At 34.6% G+C, this 19,961-nt stretch overlaps 1 protein-coding gene across 3 annotated transcripts; it reads right to left on the bottom strand.

Moving 5' to 3' along the window:
- Positions 1-1,995: 1,995 nt before the first annotated feature.
- Positions 1,996-16,042, bottom strand: LOC115896055 (UDP-glucuronosyltransferase 2B23). 3 transcript variants are annotated; one of them, XM_030926519.1, is made up of 6 exons: positions 15,322-16,042; positions 13,896-14,044; positions 9,355-9,486; positions 9,004-9,091; positions 7,949-8,168; positions 1,996-2,297 (listed from the first exon to the last, which is right to left on the bottom strand). In XM_030926519.1, the coding sequence occupies exons 1-6, from the start codon at positions 16,040-16,042 to the stop codon at positions 2,018-2,020; spliced, it is 1,590 nt and encodes a 529-aa protein (XP_030782379.1). In that variant the 3' UTR covers positions 1,996-2,017. The 3 variants fall into 3 exon arrangements, with proteins under 3 accessions (XP_030782379.1, XP_030782380.1, XP_030782381.1); XM_030926520.1 differs by having other exon boundaries at positions 15,574-16,042; XM_030926521.1 differs by lacking the exon at positions 7,949-8,168 and having other exon boundaries at positions 2,190-2,297.
- Positions 16,043-19,961: the final 3,919 nt, after the last annotated feature.

Raw genomic sequence — 19,961 nt, 5'->3', positions numbered from 1 at the left:
ATATCCTTTGCCCACTTTTTGATGGGGTTTTTTGTTTTTTCTTGTCAATTTGTTTGAGTTCTTTGTAGATTCTGGATATTAGCCCTTTGTCAGATGAGTAGATTGCAAAACTTTTCTCCCATTCTGTAGGTTGCCTGTTCACTCTGATGGTAGTTTCTTTTGCTGTGCAGAAGCTCTTTAGTTTAACTAGATCCCATTTGTCAATTTTGGCTTTTGCTGCCATTGCTTTTGGTGTTTTAGACATGAAGTCCTTGCCCATGCCTATGTCCTGAATGGTACTACCTAGGTTTTCTTCTAGGGTTTTTAAGGAATTAGGTATAACATTTAAGTCTCTAATCCGTCTCGAATTAATTTTTGTGTAAGGAGTAAGGAAAGGATCCCATTTCAGCTTTCTACTTATGGCTAGCCAATTTTCCCAGCACCATTTATTAAATAGGGAATCCTTTCCCCATTTCCTGCTTCTCTCAGGTTTGTCAAAGATCAGATGGCTGTAGATGTGTGGTATTGTTTCTGAGGACTCTGTTCTGTTCCATTGGTCTATATCTCTGTTTTGGTACCAGTACCATGCTGTTTTGGTTACTGTAGCCTTGTAGTATAGTTTGAAGTCAGGTAGGTGATGCCTCCAGCTTTGTGGCAATTAGGCAAGAGAAATAAATAAAGGGTATCCAGTTAGGAAAAGAAGAAGTCAAATTGTCCCTGTTTGCAGATGACATGATTGTATATTTAGAAAACCCCATTGTCTCAGCCCAAAATCTCCTTAAGCTGATAAGCAACTTCAGCAAAGTCTCAGGATACAAAATTAATGTGCAAAAATCACAAGCATTCTTATACACCAGTAACAGACAAACAGAGAGCCAAATCAGGAATGAACTTCCATTCACAATTGCTTCAAAGAGAATAAAATACCTAGGAATCCAACTTACAAGGGATGTCAAGGACCTCTTCAAGGAGAACTACAAACCACTGCTCAGTGAAATAAAAGAGGACACAAACAAATGGAAGAACATACCATGCTCATGGATAGGAAGAATCAATATTGTGAAAATGGCCATAGTGCCAAGGTTATTTATAGATTCAATGCCATCCCTATCAAGCTACCAATGAGTTTCTTCACAGAATTGGAAAAAAACGGCTTTAAAGTTCATATGGAACCAAAAAAGAGCCCACATTGCCAAGACAATCCTAAGTCATAAGAATCACTGATACTCTTTCCTCCAATTGATTGAGTCAGTTACTGAAGCTTGTGCATTTGTCACGTAGTTCTCGTGTTATGGCTTTCATTTTTATCAGTTCTTTTAAGGTCTTCTCTGCATTGATTATTCTAGTTATCCATTCATCCATTCTTTTTTCAAGGTTTTTACTTTCTTTGCACTGATTACGTAGTTCGTCCTTTAGCTCTGAGAATTCTGATTGACTGAAGCCGCCTTCTCTCAACTCATCAAAGTCATTCTCCATCCAGCTTTGTCCCATTGCTGGCAGTACTACTCATCTTAAAATATCAATAGGAAGAGAGACTTTCTATACAATTTCACTATGTAATTGTTTCTTTAGTAGCAGTTAAAGCAATACAATGTTGTTCGAAATTAAGTCAAATTTTTCTGAGTATGTGCAAAACAGCACTGATACTGTCAGTGGACTTTTTCATGTTCTTGTGTTTATGTAGAATGTATGAAATACAGTTAAGCTGAGTATTTTTTTTGTATAAACTATGAATTAGAACAACAAATTCCAATATAAGTTCAACAAATTTCAATACAAGCTCATATGAATTTACATTATTTTGTGTTTTCCCGAGTGTTTTCTTCATTTCTACAAAATATTTCTAACCATTAACTGGGTGGTAAATCTCTGAAAAATAAATTTTTGCTTGACAAAGTAAATTTTCAAAAGTTTTTTATTTTTATTTTTATTTTTTTGTTTACAGGAAGAAAGAAATCTTGCATCATATCCTTTCTTCCTGGAATAAACTGAAGTAGTCTCAGCTATAAGGTTTTCCAGCTTCAAATCTCAGAGATAACTAATCACTTTTTCCCTTCTTTCCTTTTCTAGTAAACTTCCAGAAACAAACCAGACAACATTTCATGATGATGAAAATCACAGTTGCCACACAGGCCAGTAGGAACCCAATCACATCCAAAGAGTGGTACTGGAACCAGGTGAGGTCATGGGCTGCAGGCCGAAGGTGTTTAGCTCCTTTGTGGCGCATGACAAATTCAATCCAGAAGACTGCTCGATCCAGGGGCTTCACCGGTTGATCATGTTGAATTCTTGATAATTTCATAACATTCTCTTTATATCTGAAGGATAAAAATAAAGATACCAATGCAACAGGAAGAGACATAGACAAAACTCCTCAGACACCAAGTTAAAGAAGGAAGGGTTTTATTTAGCCAGGAGCATCAGCAAGACTCCTGTCTCAAGAACTGAGATCCCTGAGTGAGCAATTCCTACCATTTTAAGGCCTCACACCTTTGCAGGGGTTCACGTGAGAGGGTCATGATCAATTGAGCAAGCAGTGAGTACATGACTCGGGGCTGCATGCGCCAGTAATCAGAATGGAACAGAAGTGGGCAGGGATTTTTACAACGCTTTTCCATAAAATGCTGGAATCTATAGGTAACATTACCAGTTAGGTCAGGGGTCGATCTTTAACTACCCGGCCCTGAGAGTGGCACCTGGCTGTCTGCTTGTGGATTTCTTTTCTGCCTTTTAGTATTTACTGCTTTTTTCTTTGGAGGCAGAAATTGGGCATAAGACAATATGAGGAGTGATCTCGTCCCTTACTAACACTGAAAGTAAGTTAACTTGCCTGTGCCTATCAAGTTTATGAAAGGCTTTTAAAGTGCCAAATAATTCAAAGTAAATGTCAAAGAATTGACATAAAACTTGTGTACTTTAATTGGAATCATCATAGTAAGTTTGGCTTTTAAATTGAACTTTTCTCATTGACAAATGTTTTCTAAAGTAGAAATTGAATGTTAGGTGTGAAAGTTAATTTTTTTTGAAGCAGAGAAAATATAAGGCATTTTAATTTTTTTTAATTGTTTAATTTTAAGTTTTAGTGGGTACATATTAAGTGCATATATTTATGGGGTATATGAGTTGTTTCAATACAATGTGAAATAATCACATCATGGAAAAAAGGTTATTCATTCCTTAAGCGTTTATCCTTTGTATTATGAACAATTCAATTACACTGTTAGTTCTCAAGCAGACATATGGAGAATGTGCTCAACATCATGAACCATTTTAAGTGCTGTAAGAAAGATCGTGAAAATGCAATATGAGAATTATCATCTCTAAGTTCCTAAAAAGTAATTATGTCATGGTGAGTGACATGCCTCATAGCTAGTCACTATGCTTCTACATTACTTCTTTGTCTCCTACTGTTTCCCATCCTGTAGTCAGAATGATTTTTAGCAATTAAAGTCAGTTTATAGCACTCCCCTGATTAAGACTTTTGTCTGGCTTCTCATTATTTAAAGAATAAAATCCAACTCTGTTATTCGGTCTACAGAACCCTACATTGTAAGACACTGGCAAGCTCTTTTCCTGACACTTTTCCCCTGCACACTGTCTTCTAGATTGGCCTTCTAGTTTTTTCTTTAAGCTCCCAAAGGTGTTCTCGTCTTAGCACCTTACACATTTTTTCCCTCTCTCCTGCTCTTGGAGTATTCTCTCTTGCTACAACCCAAGGCATGCTTCTCTGCCTTTTATGGCTTCCTTCTATTGTTACTTCTAAGAGAGGCTTTTATTGACCACACTATGATGAAACCTCTAGGATTTTCTCTATTTTCTGTGCTTATTTTGCTATTTGATTCCGAGAATTTTAAAATGCATTATATCTCATAAAATAATCATTTAAATAGTAAATACAAAAGATACATATATGTACATTAAGTGAATAGTTCAAAAACATAAGATCATCTTGAACATTAATTTGAGGTGAAGATATCTATTTACCTACTGCTCAGATTGTGGTATAGGATATCACAACCTGCCCAGAATAACTCTCTTTTTCTGAACCATTTAATCACTATTTTTGTCCTCCAATTAAATATTAGTCTGACTTCAAATAGCATGCATTAGTTTTGCTTGTTTATGTAATTGAATTATATAATATGTACTCATTAGTGTCTTTTATTAATGTCGCAGTTGTTGGATAATTTCTTCGCTGTGTAGTATTTTGTTGACTGATAAAGCACAGATTTTTTCTTCATTTTAAGGTTAATATGTATTTGTGTTGCTAACAATTTTTAGACACTATTGATAACTCTGTTATAAACATTATTCTAGATGGTATTAGATTTGTATATTTATACATATCTCTTGGGTCTATAATTGAGAGTAGAATTGCTGAGATAAAATTGGATGCATAACTGTTATCCACTTTTGACTTTAACATTTTTTGAAGTGTATTTTTTGATCTCTAAAATTTAAAGACATGTTATAGTTTTCATAACCTCCCTTACTTCCACTATGACTGCATCATACAGTTTCTATGACATTAAATCTTATTAACTAAGTCTTTGGTTATTGCCCACCACATATCACTTCAAATAACTATTTGACATGCTCTAAGAAACTGTGTCTTTCAGTTGATATATATAATACATATATGTGTATTGTGTATGTACATATGTGCATGTGTGTGTATCATTTTACATTATAAGATTCCATTTGTTAATTGTGTTCTTCAAATGTTTAATGTCTTTACCCATTATTTGCTCTTGTTTTAAGTCTGTTTAGATTGAGTGAAAGTATATGCATAATCACATTTAAATCTACCAGTTTGCTTTATATATATTTTTTTCTATTTGTCCAAGTTGGTTTGTGTTTCTTTTCAATTATTTCCTATCTTCTTTAAAGGTATTTTTATCATTCATTGACCTTCTTTTTTGTGATAAAATAATTTTAATGTATTCCTTTAGATGATACTCTCCTTCTTTAAAAGCATTATTGAGAGTAGTTATAAATGCTGAATTGATGATAGCAGGACTCTGCAAGGAATTTTGCACACTGCTATCTTTGGGTGTGAGAAAATCAATTATTAAAAATTTGACTTGAAATTATATTTTTTGTGCTTCAAAGACCATCATCCAAAAGGAACATTTAGTGTACCCAGAATGGGACAAAACTTTTAAAAATTATATATCTGAAATGACCCATAATATATAAATAGTTCTTAAAACTTAATAATAAGACAAATACCAAAGTTTAAAAATGTTCCAAGGATTGTAGTAGACATGTTTTCAAAGAAGATATACGAATCGTCAGTAAGCACATATAAGGATTCTCAACGTCTTTAGCCGTAATGAAAATGCAATCTGAGACCAGGATGAGAGATCATTTTACACCCACTAAGAAGGCTTTACCAAAAAGACAGATAATAATTCATCTGGCAAAAGTATGGAGGAATTGTAACTATGTTGCACTGCTGGTGGTAGTGACGAATGAAACAAGTACTTTGGAAGACAGTTTAGCAGTTCTTCATAAACATACAGTTCCCACATGAGCCAGCAATTCCACTTGTAGTATCAACCCCAAAGAAAGGAAAACAGGTTTATGCAAAAACTTGTGTAGCAATATTCCTAGTAACCACAATTGGAAACAATCGAAAGGCCAATGAACTGATAAGTTAACAACTAAAATATGACATATCCTTACTAAAAAATATTAAACTGCCGTAAAAAGAAATGAAGTATTAAAATGCACAACAACATGAATAAAACTAATACCATAAAAAACAACAAAAAATTAAGCTAGGTGAAATGTCATTTACACAGCACCATAAACTGTATGATTCCATTTATATGAAATACCTAGAGAACAATCTCTAGAGAAAGAAAACAAATTAGTGTTAGACTAGGGCTAAGTGGTCATAGGAAATGACTTCCGTGTCTTTGCAGTTTCTTTTGTGCTGACAAAAATATTCTAAAATTATGTCATAGTGATGGCTTCATGGCTCTGTAAACATAGCAAATGTATTTGGATTTTATACCATAAAAAGAAGGATTTTATGGTATCAAAATTAAATCTCATTTTCAAGTTCATTACAGTAATGATAATAATAAAAGTTAATTTTTCAACAGGAAAATAGTCATGTTCTGAGGCATTTTAGATATTGAATTAAAATATTTACTATATTATTTCATTTATTTTTCCTTTCTACTAAGGATTCATTATGTCAAAATTTTAAGAAATGTATTTTTTTTTTTAAAGTGGACAAAGTATATGAACAGACACTTCTCGAAAGACATTTATGTGGCCAACAAATGTATGAAAAGCTCAACATCACTGATCATTAGAGAAATGCAAATCAAAACCACGATAAGGCTGGGTATGGTGGCTCACAGCTGTAATCCCAGCATTTTGGGATGCCAAGGCGAGTGGATCACCTGAAGTCAGGAGTTTGAGACAAGCCTGACCAACATGGCAAAACCCCGTCTCTACTAAAAATACAACAACAACAAAATATTAGCCAGGTGTGGTGGCGTGTGCTTGTAATCCCAACTACTCGGGAGGCTGAGGCAGGAGAATCGCTTGAACCTGGGAGGTAGAGGTTGCAGTGAGCCGAGATCACGCCACTGCACTCCAGCCTGGGTGACGAGAGCAAAACTCCATCTCACAAAAAATACAAACAAACAAACAAACAAACAAAAACCCTAAAACCAATGAGATACCATCTCACACCATCACACCAGTCAATGGATTATTATTTTTTTATTTTTATTTTTTGACAGAGAACATGTTTTATTCATCTTTGGGTTTTTTTTGTTTTATTTATTTATTTGTTTATTTATTTTTATTATACTTTAAGTTCTAGGGTACATGTGCATAATGTGCTGGTTTGTTACATATGTATACTTATGCCATGTTGGGGTGCTGCACCCATCAACTCGTCAGCACCCATCAGTTCGTCATTTATATCATGTATAACTCCCCACTGCAATCCCTCTCTCCTCCCCCCTCCCCATGATAGGCCCCAGTGTGTGATGTTCCCCTTCCCGAGTCCAAGTGATCTCATTGTTCAGTTCCCACCTATGAGTGAGAACATGCGGTGTTTGGTTTTCTCTTCTTGTGATAGTTTGCTAAGAATGATGGTTTCCAGCTGCATCCATGTCCCTACATAGGACGCAAACTCATCCTTTTTTATGGCTGCAGAGTATTCCATGGTGTATATGTGCCACATTTTCTTAATCCAGTCTGTCACAGATGGACATTTGGGTTGATTCCAAGTCTTTGCTATTGTGAATAGTGCCGCAGTAAACATACGTGTGCATGTGTCTTTGTAGTAGAATAATTTATAATCCTTTGGGTATATACCCAGTAGTGGGATGGCTGGGTCATATGGTACATTTAGTTCTAGATCCTTGAGGAATTGCCATACTGTTTTCCATAATGGTTGAACTAGTTTACAGTCCCACCAACAGTGTAAAAGTGTTCCTATTTCTCCACATCCTCTCCAACACCTGTTTTTTCCTGACTTCTTGATGATTGCCATTCTAACTGGTGTGAGATGGTATCTCATTGTGGTTTTGATTTGCATTTCTCTGATGGCGAGTGATGATGAGCATTTTTTCATGTGTCTGTTGGCTGTATGAATGTCTTCTTTTGAGAAATGTCTGTTCATATCCTTTCCCCACTTTTTGATGGGGTTGTTTGTTTTTTTCTTGTATAAAGAAATGTATTTTTTTATATTATCTATATCATTTTAAAAGTATTTTTGTGTAGAAAATTGTTTCACTAACTGGCTATTCATTAGATGTATGGTTTTCAAATACAATATTTAAATAGCTGATACAAAATAAAAGCAGATTTCAGATTGGTTAAATCATTTAAATTCTTTCAAAATTACTCTCTTAGAAAAAGGGTGAAACTCACACTCACTATTGACAAGAGAAGCTATCTATAAATACCATCTAGTGAAAAATATTGTTCTACTCACAAAGGATCATTAATTACTGTCTTCAGTGCATTCGCCAAGTCTGTACTCGACATTGTGTTGAAGTCCAATCTAACAGCTGCTCCTCTGGCCTTCATGTGAGCAATGTTATCAGGTTGATCAGCAAACAATGGAATGCCCACCATAGGGACCCCATGGTAGATTGCCTCGTAGATACCATTGGCTCCACCATGAGTTATAAAAGCTCTGGTTTTTGGATGACCTAGGATTGCATGAATTTTAGCAAAATTATTCATAGGAATAAAATGAGATGCACAATGAAAGGCTCTAAAAGTGACATTGTTTTCTAGATAACACATTGAACTATTTTGCTATTGCTTTTCAGACTTCATAGGAAAAACACATACTTGTGCTGGGTATGCAAGTGAAGGCTGCATGGTGTGTGAGACTTGAGACCGCAAAACAATACAAGATTTCCAGTTGGACTAATGAAAAAGTGTGATCTAGATTTTTAAAATGTGCAATAAAGAAGAAAGCAAAGAGTTGGGCATGAAGTGAACTGCTATTTTAAGTGCAGTCACAGAATGTGATATGTGGGGTGTGCATGGCAGCAGGCAGTGGGTTGATGGTGGTGCTAGGATTGAGGAAAGACATGTCACAGTTCATCATGACTTATCATCACTTTATGATTAAGATTAGCAATTTAATCCTTCAGAAAATGCAGAGTCACTGATGATAGAAGAACTATAATTTTTGGTGGCACTTGAAAAACCCTGCAGGAGAAGAAACAACAGGTGTAAAGTTGTAGAAATAAGAGACAGAGAGACAGCTCAGGAGTTATTGAAAAATTCTGTGAGATATAGTAATACCAGAAATAAAGATTCCTGCTGATTCTGACCATAAAGAATGTGAGTGTATATCATAAAATGCCAATAATTATAGCATATTCTTTTTCCCCTTTGACTGGCAAATAAATATAAAGAAGTTACGTTTTGTGTTTCCTTAACAAATATTGAAAAATCTTGTTTCATGATTAACTATTAACACTCTAATGTGCTGTTACTAATATATCCAGTATTTGTTCACCCGAGTCTTACCTAGAAGGTCATTCTGGGGTATCCACTTATAGAGCCGAGTATTGAGACCTAAGGTATCTGGCTTATTTCCATCATATCTCCACAGAACCTGTTACAGTGAGGAAAATATCTTATTCCATGAGTGGAATTCAAAACTTATAGAATGTTCAAACTGTAAAAAGAGAAAAAGAGTAGGAACGAGATCAAGGGATGTTAGCAAATCAGAACTACTCAAAGAGTGATGTAAATAGAATACTCACATTTAATTTTGGCCAACTTCACATTTGTCAGAAGTTTCTATAATTGGATTACTTACAAACTTTAGCAGCCTCTTTCAGTAGTTTTCCATATCAGTAAGACATTTCATCTTACCTTTTGTGGAATCTGGGCAAGGGCTGATGCAATTACGTTGGCCCTTTCTTTTTTCATGTTAGTGACCATTGACCCCAGAGTAAACACCACAACACCATGTTCTCCAGAGCTCTGTACAAACTCTTCCATTTCCTGTGAAACAGAATTTGTTTCATCACAAAAGAATAACAGCGCAGCAGGCACTACTGAAAGAATTGGTACAAGTTACTAAAGAGAGAAAATCAGGTATTTTAAGGAATTATTGGAGTAAATAATATTTTCTAACTGATTCAATCACTCAGGTTTTTTGCAATTGGATATATAATGTGAGATAGGTGGACGCTGTTAGGATATTTGTGTAACTATGTGTGAATGTGTATATATTTGTGTGCATGTGTGTAAGGGAAAAAAGAAATGGAGCTATTTCACTGTAGTCAGGGAGATAATGTTAAAATATTACACACAGACTCTTATATTACTAAAATTACTAATATAAGTTCTTGGAAAGTGGCACCACTCAGCTTTAATTCTATATTGTTGTTCTACTAAGTCACTTGTGTTTATTTCAGGCAGATTTTCTGTAAGATTCTTTTAGTTGGAAGCCCTTAGTGTTTACTTCCCTCACTATGAGTTCTGAGGATAAGCTACTCACTATTGGGATAATTTTATATCTACATTTATGTTTCTCTACAGTGCTTTACACTTCACTTAAATTTGTCACAGTTTTCCGATAGCGTTTGAAAAACTAAAATAAATGAATAAATAAATAAATAAATAAAAGCTGACGGTTAAGAACCAGTGACATTCTGGAGTCGGGTATTGTAATTTGGAATTTCTGTGAATTAGTCCAGGAGTCTTATTTATAATACAAAATTGTACAGTATACAGTTACATAGTTGAATGATCATATTTTCAGGTTATTGTTTAGGTGGAACACCTACTGACCTGAAATCACACTGTTAAACTGAGGTACTATTTATAACTACATGTGAGGAACTCTCATCATCACTTTGTTGTGTCTCAGAGGCACCATTTGCATCAGAATAGAAGGGACCACCAGGCCTTTCTATAGGGGAGATCCTGTCTCTCTTTTGAGTAGCTCACTCACACCACATCACACTCCTGGTGAAGATGTGCTTGGCTGCAATTGATTGAGAATTATTCTGATTTACGTTCTCCAATGTATGCCAATATTTAAATTTAAATACTTTCAGATTTGATCATTGTGGTAAAACTTTTCCTAATGGTTCTTAACAAAACAAAGAAAAAACGTCCAAATGTTACCTGTGCAGACCACATATTACAGAGTGTTTTTTAAAATATGATTTTTAATCTTAAGGTAAGAGTCATTGTGCTGCTATTCCAGGTTATACCTTGGGCATCTAAGTATTGTGTGTGATTACAGTTGACTGTAGCCATATTTACCGTAACTGATGTTCAGTGTTTCACCTCACTAGCTTGATGCCAAGAGCCCTGTTTACCCATGCAGTGTTGAAGGAACCTAACCTCTGTTTACAGATTCATCACTGATATGGATTGGTTGTTTCTTCTTCTGTGATAATGTAATAAAAATAATATAAGATTAATGTCAGAAATTTTATAAAAGCATGAAAAATTTTTTTAAATAAAATTTTTCTAAATTTTTATGTTGCGATATTATTTATATAAAATATATTTTTTCATCATGGCTTTTGTCCTATTTATAAAGCTCAATGTATACATGTGACACTTACTTAGAAAATGTTAATCTTACTGAGTATATGTTTTCCTCCTGCAAAAACTTGTCATCTTGTTGCCTTTATCATTTTCTAACTCCCTTTATTTGTATTACAGCTGACAGTGTAATTGAATATTTCATTGATAAAATTATTGTAATGCTATTGTATGCACACAGTATAAGTTTTTAATCATTCCTTCATTTAAGATGTTGGACTACTTCCAATGTTAATTTTATGCATATTTTTCATAATGTTGAATAGGTACATCTTGATTAATTTTTTTATCTGCATAATTTCACGTGAATGTATTATAAAACTCATGGCAATGTTCATTTTTAAAACACCTGATACATTTTGTCAAGTGTCTTATTCTCTTATATAGAAATTATCTGAGAATCACATATTTAATTGAAATGAAAGCAACCTGGCTGGGTTAGCAATTATTTTACATAATAAACAAAGAATTGGTTTCACAACCATTGACTTGCATTCAAATCTTTCTGCAAGTTAATAACAACAGCTAATAGTAGTAATTATCACTATTGTACTACTAGTCATCCTTTTTCTTATCCTTCTACAAGTCCTACTCTCTTCCCCTTCCTACTGACACCATCGGTTTCTCTTATTGTGAAGGGGGAAATATTTCAAGAGTAGGGCAGGGTGGCATAGATGTTTCATTAGTCTTACCCCAGCTTTTGTCTCTTAAGAAAGTTATCATATAAAGCCCATGCAATTTGCATTCATCATAGATATTGAGTTTTAACAATGGAATAAAATCTCAGCTTTATGTGGACAAAAATTATATTTTAAGAGATTACTTAATAATGTGATAAAGAATGCTTGCTTTGTACATATGTCTTAAAAGTATGATATTAATTTACAATATACAGGTTTATTGTATTCTTTCATAAAGAATATAATCTTATATGCTGACAGAATGTTTTTGGCATTGAAACTAAGGGCACAATTCAGATACAAGTGGTATAAATTATTTGGTCTTTATTATACATGCATTGTTCTTCATCTCTGTGCTTCTCTGTCAGGCAGCCATGATGTTAAGACAAGTTGGCACAGGGAGCTTTAATGAGTTGCTTGTCATATGGCAAAAATCATCTGCTTTCATAGGGTATGTTTATGCTGTAATATGTAAACCCTTGGGGTCTCAATGAAGAATGATTTAAATGCTTTAGTAAGATCAAGTGATCACTGAGTTTGTCTGCAAATATTAAAGGAACACATTTATTTTATTGAGGAAGTATTTTAAGCTGCAATACTGGTGAAGATCCTTGTTACCTATGGGAGAATTTTAGAATTTCCACTAGCTCATTGTTGCGGGAAGTCAGGGACCCCACAGAAGAAGTGAAAATGGCAGGTCCTTGCCTTAAGCGATGATATTATCCTGTGAAATTCCTTTTTCTGGCTCATCCTGGCTCAAAAGTCTCCCCCACTGAGCACCTTGTGACCCCCACTACTGCCTCCCAGAGAACAATACCCCTTTGACTGTAATTTTCCTTTACCTACCCAAATCCTATAAAACAGCCCCACCCTTATCTCCCTTTGCTGATTCCCTTTTCGGACTCAGCCCACCTGCACCCAGGTGAAATAAACTGCCATGTTGCTCACACAAAGACTGTTTGTTGGTCTCTTCACACAGACGCGCATGGCACAGGTGTCTGTCAACTATGACTTTGCAAGAGAAGATAATTCTGATGTACTGAAAAATCTGGCTCTATTAAATGGAGAATGATATCTCAAGTGACCTGCACATGTTAAGTAACTAGTAGTATTAGCAATAATAACAAAATAACAATAATTGCAAAATTAATAATATTTATGAGTAACTAACTACAGGCCAGAGACACACTTCAACTGTTTTGCCTGTGTTAATATTTTTTCCACACAACATGAAGTTGCCACTATTTCTGTAAATGTAGGCATCATTATTTTTATCAACATTCTAGTCTACTTTTCCATCATCTGCTACCTGAATCCATGCAAAATTTCCTGAATTGTTGGCTCTTTATTCTGACCCTCCTGCAATTTAATCATTGAATATCTTGAAAGCTCTTCTTAAAGAAGAGAATATTTTCATATATCTTTCTGTCTTAACTCTTTTTCATAGTTTTTCAATGTGCTTAATAAATATTTCAACTCCCAATATGTATCTGGCTCTAATTTGCCTCTCAGCATCATCTGATTCTTAGTCTCTTCCTGCAAACTAAACCTGAGGACTTGAGAACTGTCCTGACCACTTTACCTGCTTTCCTTCCTTTGTCTGTCTCTCTCTGTCATTCTTTTACTTATTCTTGCATACTGTTCAGCTCTCATCATAGTAATCAGTGACTCCAGGATACTTTCTATTATCTCCACTGATGCTTTCTTGACATTGGGTTTTTCCTTGAGATAATAGTTTTTATATATTTTTTATTACTTGCACATATTCTGTCTTTTGAAGTAGAATGTAAGGTATGTGGGGGCAGAAACTGGGTCCATTTTTTTTCTCTGAAAATTCTGCACTTACCTGTGTTTCGTGCTAATCCCTTTGTAAACATTATTTGAATGAATGACCAATACCTTCTTAGGTGTTAAATAATGAAGACTTCAATTTAACCAACTCTATTTTTTGAAGTCTCCTTAGTATTCCCCTCTATTTGTAGTACTCATGAAACTCATATACGTATGATAGTATCAATATGTACATGAGTTTCTAATTGGTATCTGCTTTACCCCACCCACTTCCCATCTTTCTTTCAGTGTAAGTCAACTACTCTGAATGAAGACCGTAGAATCAATTCTACTGAAAATTCAAAGCCAACAAAACAAAACCAATGAAAGTATGTTTACCTTAGGTAGGGGTTTGGCAGGTTTGCAGAGGAGTCCTCCAACAAAATCAGCATTTGGTAAGAGTGGATGTGGAAACTGAAAATTCCAGGAGTTTCGAATAAGCCATATGTCAGCTTTCCCCATTGTCTCAGATAATGTAGTGGGTCTTCCTGACAAGGATAAAAAAAGAAAAGGTGGATGACACAAGATTAGGTTATTTTCTGAAAAGGGTTAGAATAATGTAGGCAAAAATATAGGCAAAGTGTCTATGCTTTGAAAAATATACATATATTCATCTATAGACGTAATTTAATTTTATGTATTATTTATTTTGCCCATGTATATTTATAAGAAAGGCAAAATAGTAGGAGAATTGTGAGGATAAGCTACATCTCTAATGTCACATCAGTATACTCACAATTACAAACAATTATTAAAATAAGCCACAGAGAATTAAACATCAATTTCTCTTCTTTTTAAAGCTTCAATAGTAGCATATGGACATTTAAACAACTCTTTGAGCTCTATAGTCAATTAATTCCACTGTATACATAAAAATAATTTTCTAAAAGTTGTCTAGTTTGCACAAATCATTAAGCTAAATTTTTATCTTTGGTTCTTCAAGTGAACTGTGGACTATGTTGTGAGTATGGTTGAAATCCTTGTACACTTTTAGATTCAAGCTAAGATCTTAATAATATTATCTTTAAGTAAATATATTTGTAAATTATAGCTAGAAATTTTTGAGAAATTATTGAAATAAAGATTTGTACTCAACCTTAGTCTGTCTTATATTTTTTAATAAAAAGTCATAGTTTGAAAAAAACTATGTAGATATAACAACCTTCACACTTCAACAAGATGATTGGACTTTAAATGAGTGGTTTCCAATTCTTTAATGAAAGAGTATAGAAACATTAGAAACTTCAAATTACCTTTAATGATTTATGCATCTGAGATATAGACATTCCCTCTCTCTATTGTGAAGGAAACATTCTGGTAACATGGGAACATCTTTTGATTTCTAAATAAGAAAACCAAGCTTTACAAGAAAAAGTAATTTCTGCAGTTATATAGATAGTTGTAGAAAAATGTGTAACTACTCATTCTAAATCTATGCATTCAGTAAGATGTTATTTGATGCATTTTACTGTTTTTAAGATGTAAAGCAATGTATAGTAAAACAGATGTGTAATTGCTTAAAGTCTTAGATGCACTAATACATAGGTTTATGATTTCCTTGGGTGTTCTGTGTGAGTGATGGCCACAGGGTTTTACCTGACCCTGTAATTTAAACTTTTCTATAATATTTGTGAGATTGATAGATCATCTTGTATTTTTGTTTTATAAAAACACTTACCAAAACCCCACTACCCTGACTTTATGGCTTTATATAAACTCTGCTTCAAAGACACAAAGAAGTTACAGATCGAAAAAAAATACTTACCTAGAACTTCACTATAAAACTGATCCCACTTCTTCATGTCATACATTTGGAAACAAAAATCAAAATAAAGCATATAGATCATATTTTTTACCCTCTCTATGAAAGTCATTTGATCACTTAATTCTGACATAACAACAGGTACGTAGGAGGGAGGGAAAAGAAATCCTCCACAATGCTTTTCAAAACCATAGCCAGGAGTGAAGCGGAGACTGTACACAAGGGGTATGTTAAATAGCTCAGCCAGTAGCTCACTACAGGGAAAAATAGGATCTGCCAAAATGACATCAAATCTTGACTCTTGTAGTTTCTTCATTAATTTCTTATTTGATACTACATCTTTACAGAACTCTCTAAATATATCACCAAACTTCCACATAATTTCTTGCATTTGTGAAAAATATAACCAAAATGTATCTTTTGGAAGGTCTGACCATCTCTTAATCTCTTGTGTGACTAAATTCTCAAACTCAGGTTTAGGTAAAGATGTAGGAAAAACTTCAATTTTAAGAGCAGACGAGTTGTTGGGATCAAAAAGAATGGAAGCTGAAGATGCCAGTACAGTCACCTCATGACCTCTCTGGACAAGCTCTTCCACGATTGTCTTCATATTCATCCAATGGCTGTATTCTGCTGCCCACACCAGCACCTTTCCACAACTCCCAGAGCTAAAGTAAAAGCTCAGTTGTATTAGCAGAATTACTGAAGTCCATTTCACAGACATCCTGGTGCAAAGTAATGCTTGTTTTCCAGTTGCTGTTCCTTTCTGTCATTTCTCATGGTTATATCCAATGATAAATTAGCCAAGAAGTTAAAATGTAACTCATACTTCAAAGTACATACAATATCATTAAATCAACATTCCCAGCATGTGGATGGCAAGGAGACAAATGAAGGTAAATGACCTGTTTACACAGACATGATTAATTTCCCTTTTATGTTTCTGAGTGCTATCCTTCAGCTAATATCAAGGGTCTTGTATAGACATGCCATCTGTCTTATGCAATATATTTTAGAAGAGTGTCCAGAATTGTATCAGTGAAAGGTCATATTTCTGCAGTCCATTTCACACAAAACTAAAGATAAAATGACTAAACATGGTCCACATATTTTGTACACCTTGTTGACATATAATTTAAATATCATACAATTTATCAATTATTGTGTAAAATTTAATGTTTCATAGTATATTCACAGAATTGTGCATCTACCACAACAATCTATTTGAGAGCCCTTTTATCTCCCCAAAATAAGCCCTATAGCCTTTAGCCTTTTCCTCTCCACCTCTAGTTTCTGCATTTCCCCTGTACTGGGTAATTGCTAACTGCTTTTCTATCTCTATAGATTTGCCTATTCTGGACGGTTTTTAATACATGGAATCATACAATATGTGGTATTTCGTGACTGGCTTCTTTTATGTAACATAACATTTTAAATGCTCATTTATGATATAGCATATACACGTTGATTCTTACAACCATCATGTAAGATATTGAGAGTGTGAAGATGACACTATCTTTACAAACTTTGTTCAAGTAATCAAAGATAAAGAGAGAAAACAAGAAAAGTAAATCAAGCTTGTAGTACATTCAGCATTAATCATTAGGTTAACTTGTTCTCTGACTCACTTCCTCATAGTTATTTGGCTATTGTCCTAGAATTATGCAGATTCTGTTACAAGATTATAGTTCCTCTTAACTCTTCTATAGATAATAACTTAAACATTATGAAATGATCAACTCTCCTTCTGAGATATTCCTTCAGGTCCAGCACACTGATAAAACTACCAACTCAGCAGGTCTGAAGGACCTCACTGATGCCAGCTGATCTGAGGGACTTCACTGATGCCAGTTGATCTAGAGGACCCCACAAGGAACTGACTCAGCAAGAAATGTTGTTTCTTGCTCTGATAACTTTGTCCCCATTACCCTGAACAATCAATTACCCAGACTAATAAATTACCCAAATTTTCCAGTCCATCACCATCTGTGATCTCCTTAAAACCTCCAGCCCAGAACTCCTTGAGGAGTTGGATTTGAAGTTCTCTTCTTATTTCCTTGCTCAGTGCCCTGCAATTATTAAATTCCTTCTTTGCTGCCAAACCTGACGTCTCAGTGTAATCAGACTATTATTGGACAGTAAACATATGAACCTGCTGGTCCTATAACAAAACTTCAATGAAATAAGTAACTGCAAATATAATAAACTAGAAAGATAACTATCATTAGAAGTGGAACTTAATGATGTAACAGAATTGATGAAATCTCATGATAAAACAAATAAGTGAGGAGTTATTTCTTAGGAAGAGCAAAGAAACTTGTTTCTTGAGATGGAAACTACTCCTGATGAAGATGTTATGAAGACTGTTGAATGACAACAGGAGATTTAGAATATTACTTAAACTTACTTTATAGAGAAGCATTAGAGTTTGAGAGGATTGATTTCAATTTAGAAAGAAGATCCTCTATGGGTAAAATGCTATCTGACAACACTGAATGCTGAAAAAACTCTTTTGTGAAAGGGTGGGTTAATGTATGTGGCAAATAACATTGTTCTCTAATTTTTAAGAAATTGCCACAGCCATGCCAACTACTAGCAGCCACCACCATAATAAGTTATCAACCATCAACATTGATGCAAGACTCTCCGTCAACAAAAGTTGCACTCACTGAAGATTCAGATGATCATTAGCACTCTTTAGCAATTATGTGTCTTTTAATTAAGACATGCACTTTGTAGACTTAATATTATCGCAGACTGAATATGCTACAGCATTGTCTAAGCATAACTTTTTATATGCCTTAAAAATCAAAGCAAATTGTGTGACTCACTTCATTGCAATATTTGCTTTATTGTAGTATTCGAGAACCAAATCTGCAACATCTCAGAAGTATGCCTTGTATTAGTGAAAACACTTAATATGAGCTAAATTCTAAAATATGTATTTCAGATGAAGGGGCTCTATTTACTCACCACTTCTGTTCCTCTTTGTGAGAACCATGCATATCACCTACTTTCAGTCAGTCATCTTGGCCAGATACATTAACCCACCCTTTCACAAAAGATTTTTTTAAAGTTTCTAATTCACACAAAACACAAACATACACACACTTTCTGTCATTCCACACAAAACCCAAAGTTACCAGGTGGTTTTGGAAAACAAATATTTTACATCACTTTACCTATGTGGACCCTCACTAATTAGCCGATAATACATTGAATAGCTATAATATAAAGATTATTTTGATATGAATCACATGAATAATGCAGGATGTTTAGAGTTCCAGAGAAAAAACACAAGTACTTCTTTATGAAATAATTAGAAAAACTTAACGAGGCAGGTAACATATGATATAAGATGAAAGCTTTGATTGGACCTAGGCAGTGTGTGGCCAAGAAGGGATTTTCCAATAAAGAACAGAAGGAGTAAAGGTCATGGACATATGGAGAGCATCCCAATGTGTATGGATCACAGAGAAAGTTGAGGGCAGGAGATTGCAAAAGACAGTTAATTTGGAATGAAGACCTTAGGCAGTCTTACTTGTCACACTATGGATTTGGATTTTAATACACCACCAAAATTTACTTAGACAACTTTTAAAGAATGACAGTTATGAATCAAGATTTTCCTTTAGCAAGCAACTGTGTCAACTAACACTGGCATGTAAAGTCAAGACTTTAAAATTAGTGGCTCACGCCTGTAATCTTAGCACTTTGGGAGGCAGAGGCAGACGGATCACGAGGTCAGAGGATTGAGACCTTCCTGTCTAACATGGTGAAATCCCCTCTTTACCAAAAATACAAAAAATTAGCCGGGCATGGTGGCGGGCGCCCATAGTCCCAGCTATTAGGCTACTAAAAATACAAAAAATTAGCTCTGGGTGGTGACAGGAGCCTGTAGTCTCATCTACTCAGGAGGCTGAGGCAGGAAAATGCCGTGAACTAGAGAGGGCAGAGTTGCAGTGAGCGAAAATCACGCCACTGCAGTCCAGACTAGGCGACAGAGTGAGACACCGTCTAAAAAAAAAAAAAAAAAAAAAAAAAAAAAAAAAAAAAAAAAAAAGATTTAAAATAAAAAAAAGTGAGATAGAAACTTAATACCTTAGTTTCATTTTGTCACAAACAAATGACAAGAAAGAGAAGTATTTCCAAAGTTACTTCAAGAATTCATAGTCAAATGATTAGTTGAGCCCACATACACTACTATAATGTTAAAATTTTTTATGTAGAAATAGTGCCTGTTAATGCAAAGGAGAAAATGAGATTCAAATTACAAGTGGAAAACCACACTTTCTTCACTGTATAAACGGCTGCTTATAAGGGTTGGAGGTAGTACTAACCTTCTGTGGAATCTGGGCCAAGTCTGAAGCGACGAGATCAGCCTTCTCTTCTGTAAGGTTTTGAGCAACTGGTCCCAGAGAAAACACCACAGTGCCATCTTTGCCAGATATATGGGCAAATTCTTTCATTTTCTACAAAGAAATAATTTCTGCATCATAAAGATGCAATGTCATGTAGAATAATATAGTTTCCTTATGCTTTAATAAAAATCTGAAGAAGTTTCCATATGTATAGTTATATTGTCCCTATATTCTGCCATATACTTCCAGTCTCTGCCAGAAAGTTTGTGTTAGAAACACATG

The sequence above is a fragment of the Rhinopithecus roxellana genome, unplaced genomic scaffold (genome assembly GCF_007565055.1).
Source record: "Rhinopithecus roxellana isolate Shanxi Qingling unplaced genomic scaffold, ASM756505v1 contig4632, whole genome shotgun sequence".
Taxonomy (NCBI): Eukaryota; Metazoa; Chordata; class Mammalia; order Primates; family Cercopithecidae; genus Rhinopithecus; species Rhinopithecus roxellana.
Note: the sequence above shows the minus strand (reverse complement) of the source record. Positions and strands in the feature narration are given on the sequence as shown.